At 39.7% G+C, this 12,916-nt stretch overlaps 1 protein-coding gene across 4 annotated transcripts in view; it reads right to left on the bottom strand.

Annotated features, from left to right (window-relative positions):
- Positions 1–3,992: 3,992 nt before the first annotated feature.
- The window catches only part of ern2 (endoplasmic reticulum to nucleus signaling 2), a 90,958-nt gene continuing 82,034 nt past the window's right edge, over positions 3,993–12,916 (bottom strand). For 3 of the 4 annotated variants that reach the window (XM_059979728.1, XM_059979727.1, XM_059979730.1), the window contains 6 exons: positions 11,326–11,388; positions 10,427–10,574; positions 8,019–8,146; positions 5,956–6,079; positions 5,798–5,865; positions 3,993–5,432 (listed from right to left, as the gene is read on the bottom strand). In XM_059979728.1, the coding sequence (XP_059835711.1) occupies positions 5,220–5,432; positions 5,798–5,865; positions 5,956–6,079; positions 8,019–8,146; positions 10,427–10,574; positions 11,326–11,388 (744 nt within the window). In that variant the 3' untranslated portion in view covers positions 3,993–5,219. The remainder of the gene's footprint in view (positions 5,433–5,797; positions 5,866–5,955; positions 6,080–8,018; positions 8,147–10,426; positions 10,575–11,325; positions 11,389–12,916) is intronic. The other variant, XM_059979729.1, reaches the window with a different exon arrangement.

Here is a 12,916-nt window from a genome sequence, read left to right as displayed (position 1 = left end):
ATCTTGAATAAAGTAGTCTTCAAGTTAATGTTTAATTCTAGCAACTAATTGAAAGTTATGCTTGATTTTAATACTAGATTAAAGGATGTAACTGTAAAACTGGTATTTATGGTAGGACTGCAATAAGTGGGGGGGGGGGAGGAGATGAACTGGAAATATAAGGATGGAGTTAAAGGAAAAGAGAATAAGAGAAGTTAAGAAAGAACAGAATTAAAGGGGCAGAAAGCTCAGGAAGGGATCGGAGAGTATGGCCAAGTGCAATAGGGATTGATGTGAGAAGTGAGGGGAGTAAATAGATTAAAAGTATTATACATGAATGCATGAAGTATAAGAAATAAAGTGGATGAGCTTGAGGCTCAGTTGGAAATTGGCAAGTATGATGTAGGAATAACAGACATGGCTGCATGAGGACCAGGGCTGGGAAATGAATATTCAAGGATATACATCCTATCGAAAGGACAGACAGGTGGGCAGAGGGGGTGGGGTGGCTCTGCTGGTGAGGAATGAAATTCAGTCCCTTGCGAGGGGTGACATGGAATCAGGAGATGTAGAGTCAGTATGGATAGAACTGAGATATTGTAAGGGCAAAAACTCCCTAATGGGCGTTATCTGCAGGCCCCTAAATAGTAGCCTTGGATATAGGGTGCAAGTTGAATTAGCATGTCGCGAAGGTAATGCTACGGTTGTAATGGGGGATTTCAACATGCAGGTAGACTGGGAAAATCAGGTTGGTACCAGACCCCCAAGAAAGGGGGTTTGTGGAGCGCCACGAGATGGATTCTTAGAGCAGCTTGTACTGGAGCCTACCAGGGAGAAGGCAATTCTGGATCTAGTGTTGTGTAATGAACCAGATTTCAAGGTAAAGAAGCCATTAGGTGATAGTGACCATAATATGATAAATTTTAATTTGAGAGGGAGAAGGGAAAATCAGAAGTGTCAGTATTACAGTTGAACAAAGGGGATTATGGAGCCACGAGGAAGGAACTAGCCAAAGTTGACTTTAAGGATACCCTAGCAGGAATGATAGTGGAACAACAATGGCAAGTATTTGAACAGTTAGTAGGAAAAAGAAAAATAAATAGGGCCCATTATAGTTAACCCAGTCCATACGTGTATAAGTTGGAGCTCATCTTGAAGTTTGTGGTCTGTGTGAAAGCATACACCACCAAAGGTCTCTCAAAATCCCTTTCGAACAAATGGGCTCCCCCACAGGAATATTGGTCCTTTCCCTTGAAGGAATTCATCTGCACAAAGCACCTTGTGGTACAGGGATATCATCCTCATCCATCTTCCATTTTACACCCAAAAGACCCCGATTCACATCAGTGCCCATCACATGCTAAAAGACTGCTTGTACAGAACTGCTAAAATGAAATATTTAGAGTATAGCTGTAAAAATCTTAACCAGGGCATTACAATAAATAGATAAAAGGTGTTGAAATCAGCTTCACATTCTCTATATCCTGTAATTCCTAGTGCTGCTATAAAGCCATTGTTCATGTAACTAACATTTTAGAACTGGGATGAGGAGGAATTTCTCTAGCCTGAGGGTGGTAAATCTGTGAAATCCATTACCACAGATGACTGTGGAGACCAGATCACTGGGTATATTTAAAGCGGAGGTTCATAGGTTCCTGTTAAGAGTGTCAAAGTTTACAGTGAAAAGGGAGGAGAATGGGTTGAGAGGGAAAATAAATTACCCTTGATCAAATAGACTTAATGAGCTGAATGCTGCCCTCATCTTATGGTCGTATTGTAACCCCCACACGTGTAATTGTACAATGAGTCAGTCTGTGCTGATCTATTCTTGCTTTGGAATACAGACATTATGTGCGGGTGGTATCTCATTATCTGAACACACTTTGCTATTTTTATGAGTCTGTGTTTAGTACCAAACATCCCAAAATTTTGAACCCTCAGTACAAATAATGAGGTCCAGCCAATTATAAAACGTGGAAGTCAATAGGATGGCCTGAAACTTAAAAGGTATATTCATTAGGAGGTAGTGACCATAATATGATAAGTTTTAATCTACAATTTGAGAGGGAGAAGGGAAAATTGGAAGTGTCAGTATTACAGTTGAACAAAGGGGACTATGGAACCATGAGACCAAAGTTGACTGGAAGGATACCCTGGCAGGGATGACAAGTGGAATAACAATGGCAGGTATTTCTGGGAATAACACAGAAGGTGCAGGATCAGTTCATTCCAAAGAGGAAGAAAGATTCTAAGGGGAGTAGGGGACAACCGTGGCTAACAAGGGAAGTCAAGGACAGTTTAAAAATAAAAGAGAAGTATAACTTAGCAAAGATGAGCGGGAAGCCAGAGGATTGGGAAACTTTTAAAGAGCAACAGAAGATAACTAAAAAGGCAATACAGGGAGAAAAGATGAGGTACAAAGGTAAGCTAGCCAAGAATATAAAGGAGGATAGTAAAAGCTTCTGAAAAGTATGTGAAGAGGAAAAAATTAGTTAAGACCAAAGAATCAGAATCAGAAAACAGGGAATTACAGACCAGTTAGCCTGACCTCAGTGGTGGGAATAGATGCTGGAGTCAATTATAAACGATGAAGCAGCGGCACATTTGGATAGCAGTAACAGGATCGGTCTGAGTCAACATTGATTTACGAAGGGGAAATCATGCTTGACTAATCTTCTGGAATTTTTTGAGGATGTAACTATGAAAATGGAGAAGGGAGAGCCAGTGGATGTAGTGTACCTGGACTTTCAGAAAGCCTTTGGTAAGGTCCCACATAGGAGATTATTGGGTAAAATTAGAGCACATGGTATTGGGGGTAGGGTACTAACATGGATAGAAAATTGGTTGGCAGACAGGAAACAAAGAGCAGGGATTAACAGGTCCCTTTCAGAATGGCAGGTAGTGACTAGTGGGGTACCACAAGGCTTGGTGCTGGGACTGCAGCTATTTACAATATACATTAATGATTTAGATGAAGGGATTAAAAGTAAAATTTGCAGATGACACAAAGCTGGGTGGCAGTGTGAAATATGAGGAGGATGTTAGGAGAATGCAGGGTGACTTGGACAGGTTGGGTGAGTGGGCAGATGCAGCTTAATGTGGATAAATGAGAGGTTATCCACTTTGGTGGCAAGAACAGGAAGGCAGATTACTATCCGAATGGAGTCAAGTTAGGAAAAGGGGAAATACAAGATCTAGGTGTTCTTGTACATCAGTCACTGAAAGTAAGCATGCAGTGAAGAAAACTAATGGCATGTTGGCCTTCATAACAAGGGGAGTTGAGTATAGGAACAAAGAGGTCCATCTGCAGTTGCACAGGGCTCTGGTGAGACCACACCTGGAGTATTGTGTTCAGATTTGGTCTCCAAATTTGAAGAAGGACATTCTTGATATTGAGGGAGTGCAGCGTAGGTTCACGAGGTTAATTCCTGGGATGGCGGGACTGTCATATGTTGAAAGATTGGAGCGACTGGGCTTGTATACACTGGAATTTAGAAGGATGAGAGGGGATCTGATTGAAGCATATAAGATTATTAAGGGATTGGACACGCTAGAGGCAGGAAACATGTTCCCGATGTTGGGGGAGTCCAGAACCAGAGGCCACAGTTTAAGAATAAGGGGTAGGCCATTTAGAATGGAATTCAGGAAAAACTTCTTCACCCAGAGAGTTGTAGATTTATGGAATGCTCTGCCTCAGAAGGCAGTGGAGGCTAATTCTCTGGATGCTTTCAAGAAAGAGTTAGGTAGAGCTCTTAAAGATAGTGGAGTCAAGAGATATGGGGAGAAGGCAGGAACGGGGTTCTTATTGTGGATGATCAGCCATGATCACATTGAATGGCGGTGCTGGCTTGAAGGGCCGAATGGCCTACTCCTGTACCTATTGTCTATTGAGAGAAAATCACAACTATTTCTGTTTTCCTCCTCCTCCCCCCCTTTTTTTTTTAAAAAGGAAATGTACTACCCCAGAAATTGCTGTCGGAGAATAGTCACAAGTAACTCAAGTTGTCAGAAAACACATTAAATAAACATTTTATTCAGTTTGGAAACAATCATAGCCTTATCAATACTGCACAGCAGAAAAGTCTTTATAAACCACTATCACTTATTGTATCTATTCCTTAAAATTACATCAACTAATTTTTCACCCATTCCCAAATCTTTGGCAGTTTGATTTTCATTGTAAAAATATTAAGATTATCCTATCTCTAACACCACGCAGCATATCACAAATCAAATGCATCACACCTGTTCCAAGAGTAAAGTAATCAAGTTCTGGCCACCACCAAACTTTGAGCACAAGAATGCTCACTCCAGTTTATGCAGCATTAATTTCAAATCCACAACATAATTCAGGTGAGCCATACATATATCGTCCAGAAAACTAGGTTGCAATTACTCGGTTACAACCCAAAAGCTTGGTTCTCATTATCTGATTGGTGAAGGGAGCAGCAAGTCCAACAAAAGGGCTCAGCCCTGTGGTTTCCATTTCTGCTCCTGCTTACTATTCACTGACTCCTTTCTCAAAGTAACTCAGCTATTAACAGTTTCATAAGGAAATTAAAGCATTGCAAAAGGATATTGGTGATCAGTATACACTAACCTTGTAATAAGGAAGAAAAACTGATCTAGATATAAAAATACATTTTTAAAAGTTGTACTTAACCTAAAACACATAATCCAAATAAAAATTATTTTGTCACATGTACAAGGTCATTTTATACTAATACTATATAGTAAACATTAGTAGCCAGTGTTATAACTATTATGTGTTGTATCAGTCAGTGTCAGTATGGCACAAACTTCATCTGTAGAACAGAAAATTTTCCATTTTTAACCTATCCAAGTTTCCTGTGTTTATGGCTCCAGCACACGGTTCACTCTTCTGTAAAGCAACTCTCTAGCTTTGGCCTCATGATTAGAAGATGGAATAGTGCTTCAGACTGGTTCTTCCTTCCTTGTTGTTCTGCTCCACCTCCTTGCTGGACAGTCCACTTGACAACCTTATGATCACATTCACAATTTTTTTCCCATCCAATCTTCCTGATAAATTGTTTTCAGTGTAGAGTTAGTCAGACAATCCACTGGTGGACGGTTTATGATTGTGAACAGGTCATTGCACCTCTTTGTTCTCCAAAAATATCATCTTGCTCTATTCTATGTGAAGCACTTCAGCCTGAAGAAGACTTCCTTCAGTTCCATGTATTACCACAAGCATACTTGTGCTAACTGAAGCTTGCTTCCTAGGTTTCCAGTTTGGCACATTTGATATTCAGGTCTCCAACTTCCTGATGATAATACAAGTGAAAGAGCCTCTCATGGCTGCATACCTGCATTGCTTCATATGTATGCAGCAGCAGCTTTGGGAATCTAGATGTGAAGTACTGCACAAACTGGTCTGGTATCTCTCCCAGTGTCTCTTGTACCTCCAGCGGTAGTTCATGGTAGTGATGTTTCTGTGGAGAACAATTTTCAAATGTTTCTTTGGAATGCTTTGGAAGTTCCCATTAATATTACGGTACAAGAATCAAGCAGGCAGAGCAAAGACCCCTCATCTTAGGTGTCTTCAAATTGCTCACAATCACTGCATTTTAGGATTTATTCTCTTGTGTTTATGTCTCCATTACAAATTAAAACTACAGGCCATTCATTTTTGGACTGCTCTCAGGATTTTCTTCTGTCTCATTGCAATTCTTCCCAACCACTAAAGCTTTAAATCTGCCCATGTCATCTTATCTAACACTTTCACATACCCCAATGCCTTTGGATTATTGATGTATGAGGTTTTGATGAGGGTAACAATGGACAACCTGTTCCTCACCTTATTTCTCATGGCTCGGAGAAGATCACGTACAGAGTTTCCTTTGTACGTCCGAAATTTTCTCAAGTCTTGGGAAGAAGAAAAAAAATCACTAGGACTTTTCTACATTTAGATCTGTACATTAATAATACATTGTCCACAATCTTGCAGTACCTCACCTGTCTGTAAGGGAATGGAGATATGCATCCTCCAATTTGTTCTTACCACTGTTCTTCCACCAGACTCCAACCTACAAATAATTGGCCCTTCCACTGCTTCCTTTTCTATCCGATCACTCACATCCTAATACAATAAAACAGCATCTTAGTATCTACATTATCGAAGAGTTATTTTACACATTTCAGGGCTGTAGCTAAAGAAATTTGTGCATAGTATAAGCACTAAATATGAAATCATGAACATAAGCAGTCCAATAGGATGCAGTTTGCTGATGATTGCACAAAGTTTAATTCTGTTCTATGTATAACTCTTTGACAATTGAAACAATTTATTTATTCATGCAGCAATACTTTGACAACATTCAGACATGGCTGAAAAGTGGGAAGTAATATTTGCATCACAGAAGTGATGCACTGACCGTCTCAAAGATATTACCTTTGCTGAAGCTTAACCGCTGAACAGAAACTCAATTGGATAGAGCAAGGCCAGAGGCTGGAAATCCTGCAGCAGGTAACTTGCTTTTTGATCTCTATAATGCATACTGCCACTCTAAACAAGGCATACACAAGCAACATAATGGAATTCCATAAGACCTTGGAACAGAATCAGGCTGTTTGCCCATCGAGTCTGCTCTTCCATTCCATCATGGCTGATCTGTTATCCTCCTGCCTTTCCCCATAACTTTTGACACACTGACCAATCAAGAACCTATCAACCTCTGCTTTAAATATACCCAATGACTCGGCCTCCACAGATGTGGTACAGAACTCCACAGATTTACCACCCTCCAACTAAAGATATTCCTCCTCTTCTAGTTCTAAACAGACATTCCTCTATTCTGAAGCTGTGCCCTCTAGTCCCAGACTCCCCAGTTATAGGAAACATCTTCTCCACATTCACTGTATCTAGGCATTTCAATATTCAATAAGTTTCTTCTAAACTCAAGTGAGTACAGGCTCAGAGCCATCAAATGGTCCTCATACTTAATCCTTTAATTCCTGGATCATTCTCGTGAACCTCCTCTGGACCACTCACAATACTCCAAGTACAGTCTGACCAATGCCTTACATTACATCCCTGCTTTTATATTCTAGTCCTCTTGAAATGACTGTTAATATTGCATTTACTTTCCTTACCACCATCTCAACCTGTAAGTTAACCTTTAGGGAATCCTGCACAAGGACTTCCAAGTCCTTTGCACCTCTGATTTTTGAATTTTCTCCCAGTTTAGAAAATAGTCTACACCTTTAATTATTCTACCTAAGTACATGACTATACACTTCCCTACACTATATTCATCTGTCACTTCTTTGCCCATTTTTCTAATCTGTTGAAGTCCTGCAGACTCCCTGCTTCATTAACACTACCTGCTCCTCCACCTATCTTCATCTCCTCCACAAACTTGGCCACAAAGCTATCACTTCCACCATCCAAATCATTAACATACAACGTGAAAAGAAGTGGTCCCAACACTGGCCCCTGCAGAACACCACTCGTCACCGGGAGCCAACCAGGCCCACTTTATTCCCCTCTTTGCTTCCTGCCAGTCGGCCAATCTTCCATCCATGCTCATACCTTTCCTGTAATACCCTGGGTTCATATCTTGTTAAACCGCCTCATGTGTGGCATGTTGTCAAAGGCCTTCTGAAAATCCAAGTAATAACATCCACTGACTCCCTTTTCAGTCTGGATGAGAACAGCGCTAATGACTCTTAAGAAGCTCAACATCATTCAGCACTTCCCATTCATTCTGTTCACCACTGAATGATGCACTGATTAATGAGTGCCATCCCCACCCCCCTTCCTTTGCAGCTACACTCAGTTGGAACAAATTATCCATAGTTAATCCTGAAGCCAATCAGCAGGCTCTGGTTGAGGGAAGTGCTCCCAAATATCCTTTTTATTAAAAGTAAAAGATGTTGAGCTAATCTGCTGGTTTTGATCTATTATGCTAGTATGCAATAATATGCCTAGGCAATGTGCAAAATGTAGAAAATAAACTTTATATTCACTCTCCATATGCGCCACATTGAACTGGTTAATTTTCCTGAGTGGAATTTACCTGAAAGAACTGAAGCTGCTTTTCTTTAGTCCAGAAAAAGGGATGTTTCAGGACACACTGAGTAGAGGGTCGTCGCTGTGGATTGTCACTGATCATTTGTTCGATTAGGTGCTTACCCACAATATTCTCTGAAACAAAGTTAGAACAATATAACTCCTTCATTTTAAACTAATTTTAGCTATTGGACTATGAGAGCACCATTGAAAACCCTAATCTTCTTACCCTGATTTGTATAAGCATATTCTAATAGGAGATGGTGAACGATTAAAGGAGACACAGTAAGAACAGGTGCCTCAGGTTAATGGATACCCTCTTTGAAATAAAATAATTGAGATTTAATCTGATGCCCTGTTGGCTCAGTATCACAGGTCCCAACTGACTCATTAGATTACTGGATAGTTTAAACATAATCTCTGCAATAATTTTTATTTTTTCATTGTAAAAGCTTATAGTACACTTTCTTATGATCACTTGGTTGTAGCGACTATTCCCTTCTACAGCAAACAAAGTGCGCTGAGGATTCCAGCAAAACACCAGAGTTTGCGAAAGGGATTAGGAAGGTTGATGTGAATGTATTTGGGGATTAAGTATCCAAGTCTCTCATTTAAGGCATTTCTGAACATATAAGGATCACATAAATATTGTAGCACAGAAACAGACTATTTGTTTATTGAGTTCATGCTAGGTCTCAGCAAGAGCAACCCAACTGGTTCTTTTCCCCAGACTTTTCTTTACAGCTTTGTGATTTTCCACTGAATTCCCCTTTAAAAGCAGTGATTACTCATACTGTCTACTCATTGTTGAATACCCCATTCTTGTTCTTTTGCCAATCAACTTAGATCTGTGTCCAATGGAAAGAGTTTCTCTTCATTCACTCTCAATGATCACCCCAATAATCCCATTCTATTTATTCTCTTCTACATCCTTTCTAGACCTTTACAGATCCTCTTAGTGTAATGACCAGAATTGGATGCCATTCCATTTTTGTTCCTGTTTATACCTTCTAGCAGCATCCCCAGACCAAAGTTAATAAACTGGTTGGACTGTAGTTGTTGAGGTTATCATTGGATCTTTTATAATTAGTGCTGCAACACTGGCAATGATTTAATCTTCAGAGCTGGAACATTATGTCCATGATAGGATACATCTCATCTACTTTAATCAGAAACGCCCGCCTTTTCAGTACCTCCTTCATATTAGTTTAGCCTATCCAGTATTTTAATTTTCCCTATTTTATTGTAACTTTGGCAGCAACCTGTAAAGACAGATATGAAGCATTAATTCAGGACCAATGCCACATGTTCATGCCTCGCTATGCGTGTATTTTTGATCTCTCATTGACTCCATTCTCCTCGTAATACCTGTATGTTATTTACCTATCTTGTTTTAGCTTCATCTTAAATCTCCGTTCCCTTTTATTACCTGGGGAACTCCAGTTTTGATTGCTGTACTTTCCAATCTAGTGGTATATACCTAGGCTATACCTAAATTGTCTCCAAAGGATCTCCATTGATTAATTACAGTTTAATCTACCAGTCTTGATTTCAATTTACAATGGTCAAATCCATTTTAACCCTTTGAAATTATAATTGTTCCAGTTCTTCTACATTTATATCATATCAAAGTTAATCTAAATTTTATGATACGAAGATCACTTGGCCTGAATCGTTATCCCACTGACAGCTGCTTCACACAATCCACTTCATTCTGCAAAAACAAATTCAGCCATATTTCCTTCTTCACTGGGCTGGAAATGTACTGATAGAGAAAGTCCCGCTAAGCACACTTAAGAAATTCTTTCTCCTCTGCCCATTTTTTGTTACTTCAATCCATATTAGATTAGTGCAGCCCCTCATTATTACTCCCCTATAACTCTGTAATTTTTCCACAAATTTGCTCCTCAATATTCTGCACATTAGTGGTATTAATTAGAATACAATTAGAGGCATCGATATTTGGCACTTTTACATTACAACAGATGCCATCTTAGCATTGTTCAATTAGAAGGTGATTAAAACCACAGGACTATTTGTGTAGTTATGAAGGTTCCTACTATATTAATAACTATGCAGCAGTTTCATTCTAAGAACAAATAAGTGTTCCTACAGTTGCCTCACTGTCTTACAACTATATTACAAACCTATCTGGATAAGGCTGAAACAATTCTTTCAATGACTGCAGTTAGACTCCTGGCAAGATTCTATAGATTTTTCATTGGGTTAGCTGTTGGCAGTAAACCAAAGCCAAGCTTTGAGAAATAGCTAATTAACTAATAACAGATCCAAAAGTGCACAGCTCAGTTGCTTTTGGCAGTCTGGCCAGAACATACCATTTTGTGCTGACAATGACTGGGTGTAAATTCCAGGCTATAATTATCAAAATTTATAAACAAAAATTCATTTTTTTACCATGTGTCTCTTGTTCAAAATGTTCTAATGTGTACCGCCCTAATGAGATATTACTCTGTCGCCGGAACGATTCTCCAAATGGATGCTTTCCTTTGGAAACAACATAATAAAAGACACAGCCAGCTGAGAAAATGTCGATTGCATATGTCTGTTGGGAAAAATAGCAGCGTCACACATCAATACATAATGAACATACCATCTTAATTACACTGATTACTCTTTTTGTAAAGTAATTATTCTGCTTGTACCACCTCTAACAAACATCATTGGTAAACTCTGCATGTCCACTTTCAGTCATTGAAACCCATTCCTGTCATTAGCCCTGCTCATTCTCAAATCTCACAGCCTTGCTTATTTGTCCTTAATCCTATGTCTGTTGTGTGCCCTTATCCTGAATCCTAATGTCAGTGTGCTCTAAGTTTAAAGGTCAAAGTAAATTTGTTATCAAAGTACAATATGTCACCAACTACAACCCTAATATTTGTTTTCTTGCAGGCATACACAATAACTTCAAGAAACAGAATAGAATCAATGAAAGACCACACCTAACAGGAGAGACAAAAATACAATGTACCAAACTGCAAACACAAAAGAAAAAAAACTAAGAACAACAATAATAAACATATAAACAATAAATATTGAGAACATGAGATGAAGAGTGTTTGAATGTGAGTCCATAGATTGTGGAAACAGTTCAGTGAAGGGACAAGTGAAGTTAATCCCTCTGGTACAAGAGCCTAATGGTTGAAAGGTAATAACTGTGTCCTTGTCCGGAACTCTGATGTCTGATGTCCATACCTGTCCTGAATCCTGATGTCTGTTGTGTGTACCTGTCCTGAATCCTGATATCTGTTGTGAATCCTTGTCCTGAATCCTAAAGTCAGTTGTGTGTACCTGACCTGAATCCTGATGTCTGTTGTGTGTCTCTGTCCTGAATCCTGATATGGGTTGTTGTTCCTGTCCTGTAACGTGATAAGAACATAAAACATAAGAAATAGGAGCAGGAGTAGGCCATCTGGCCCCTTAAGCCTGCTCCACCATTCAATAAGATTATGGCTGATCTGACCATGGACTCATCTCCACCTGTGTTTTCCCTATAACCCTTATTTTCCCTACTATGCAAAAAAATCTATCCAATCTTGTCTTAATATATTTACTGAGGTATCCTCCATTGCTTCATTGGGCAGAGAATTCCACAGATTCACCAGTCTTTGGGAAAAGCAGTTCTTCCTCATCTCCGTCCTAAATTTACTCCCCCAAATCTTGAGGCTACGTCTTCTAGTTCTAGTCTCACCTATCAGTGGATACAACTTTCCTGCCTCTAACTTACCTATCCCTTTCATAATTTTATATGTTTCTATATGATCTCTTCTCATCCTATTGAAAGTCTTAGGCAACTCAATCTCTCCTCATAGTCTAGCCCCTTCATGTTTGGAATCAACCTCATGAACCTCCTCTGCACCACCTCCAAAGCCAGTAGTATATCCTTCCTTAAGCAAGGAGTGAGGAGACCAGAACTGCAAGCAGTACTCCAGATACGGCCTCACCAGTATCCTATACAGTTGCAACATCACCTTCCTGTTCTTAAATTCAATCCTTCCAGCAATGAAGGCCAACATTCTATCTGTCTTCTTGATAGCCTGCTGCACCTGCAAACCGACCATTTGTGATTCATGAACAAGCACTCCCAAGTCCTTTTACACAGCTGTATACTGCAATCTTTTACCATTTAAATGATGATCTGATCTTCCATTTTTCCTTCCAAAGTGGATGACCTCGCATTTACCAACATTGTACTCCATCCGCCAGACCCTTGCCCACTCACTTAGCCTATCTATACCTCTCAGCAGCCTCTCCATATCCTTTGCACAGTTTGCTTTTCCACTCAATTTAGTGTCATCAGCAAACTTAGATACAGTACACTTGGTCCCCTCTTCTAGTTTGTTAATGTATATCATGAACATTTGCGGGCACACCGCTCTCCAATGATTGACAATCAAACATTCATGTATCCCAATTTCCTGCTTTCTATGGTTCACCAATTCTCTATCCATGCTAATACATCACCCCAACTCTATGCATCCTTATCTTATGGATAAGGCTTTAATGTGGCACCTTATCGAACACCTTCTGGAAATCCAAGTAAATGATGTCCATCTGTTCCCCTCTGTCCACTGCGCTCGTTATATCCTCAAAGAACTCCAGTAAGTTTGTCAAACAGGACCTGCCTTTGCTGAATCCATGCTGCGCTTGCTTGATGGATCCATTTCTTTCCAGATGCCTCGCAATGTCTTATTTAATGATAGCTTCAAGCATTTCCCCAACTACATATGTTAAACTAACTGGCCTATAGTTACCTGCCTTTTCCTTACATTCTTTTTTGAACAGTGGTGTGACATTCGCCTTCTCCCGATCCTCCGGGACCTGCCCAGAGTCTAGAAAATTTTGGCAAATTATCACTAAAGCTTCAGCTATAACCTCTGCCATTTC

The sequence above is a fragment of the Hypanus sabinus genome, chromosome 9 (genome assembly GCF_030144855.1).
Source record: "Hypanus sabinus isolate sHypSab1 chromosome 9, sHypSab1.hap1, whole genome shotgun sequence".
In the NCBI taxonomy this organism is placed as follows: domain Eukaryota; kingdom Metazoa; phylum Chordata; class Chondrichthyes; order Myliobatiformes; family Dasyatidae; genus Hypanus; species Hypanus sabinus.
The sequence above is the reverse complement of the archived record's forward strand: the minus strand, read 5'-3'. Positions and strand labels throughout refer to the sequence as shown.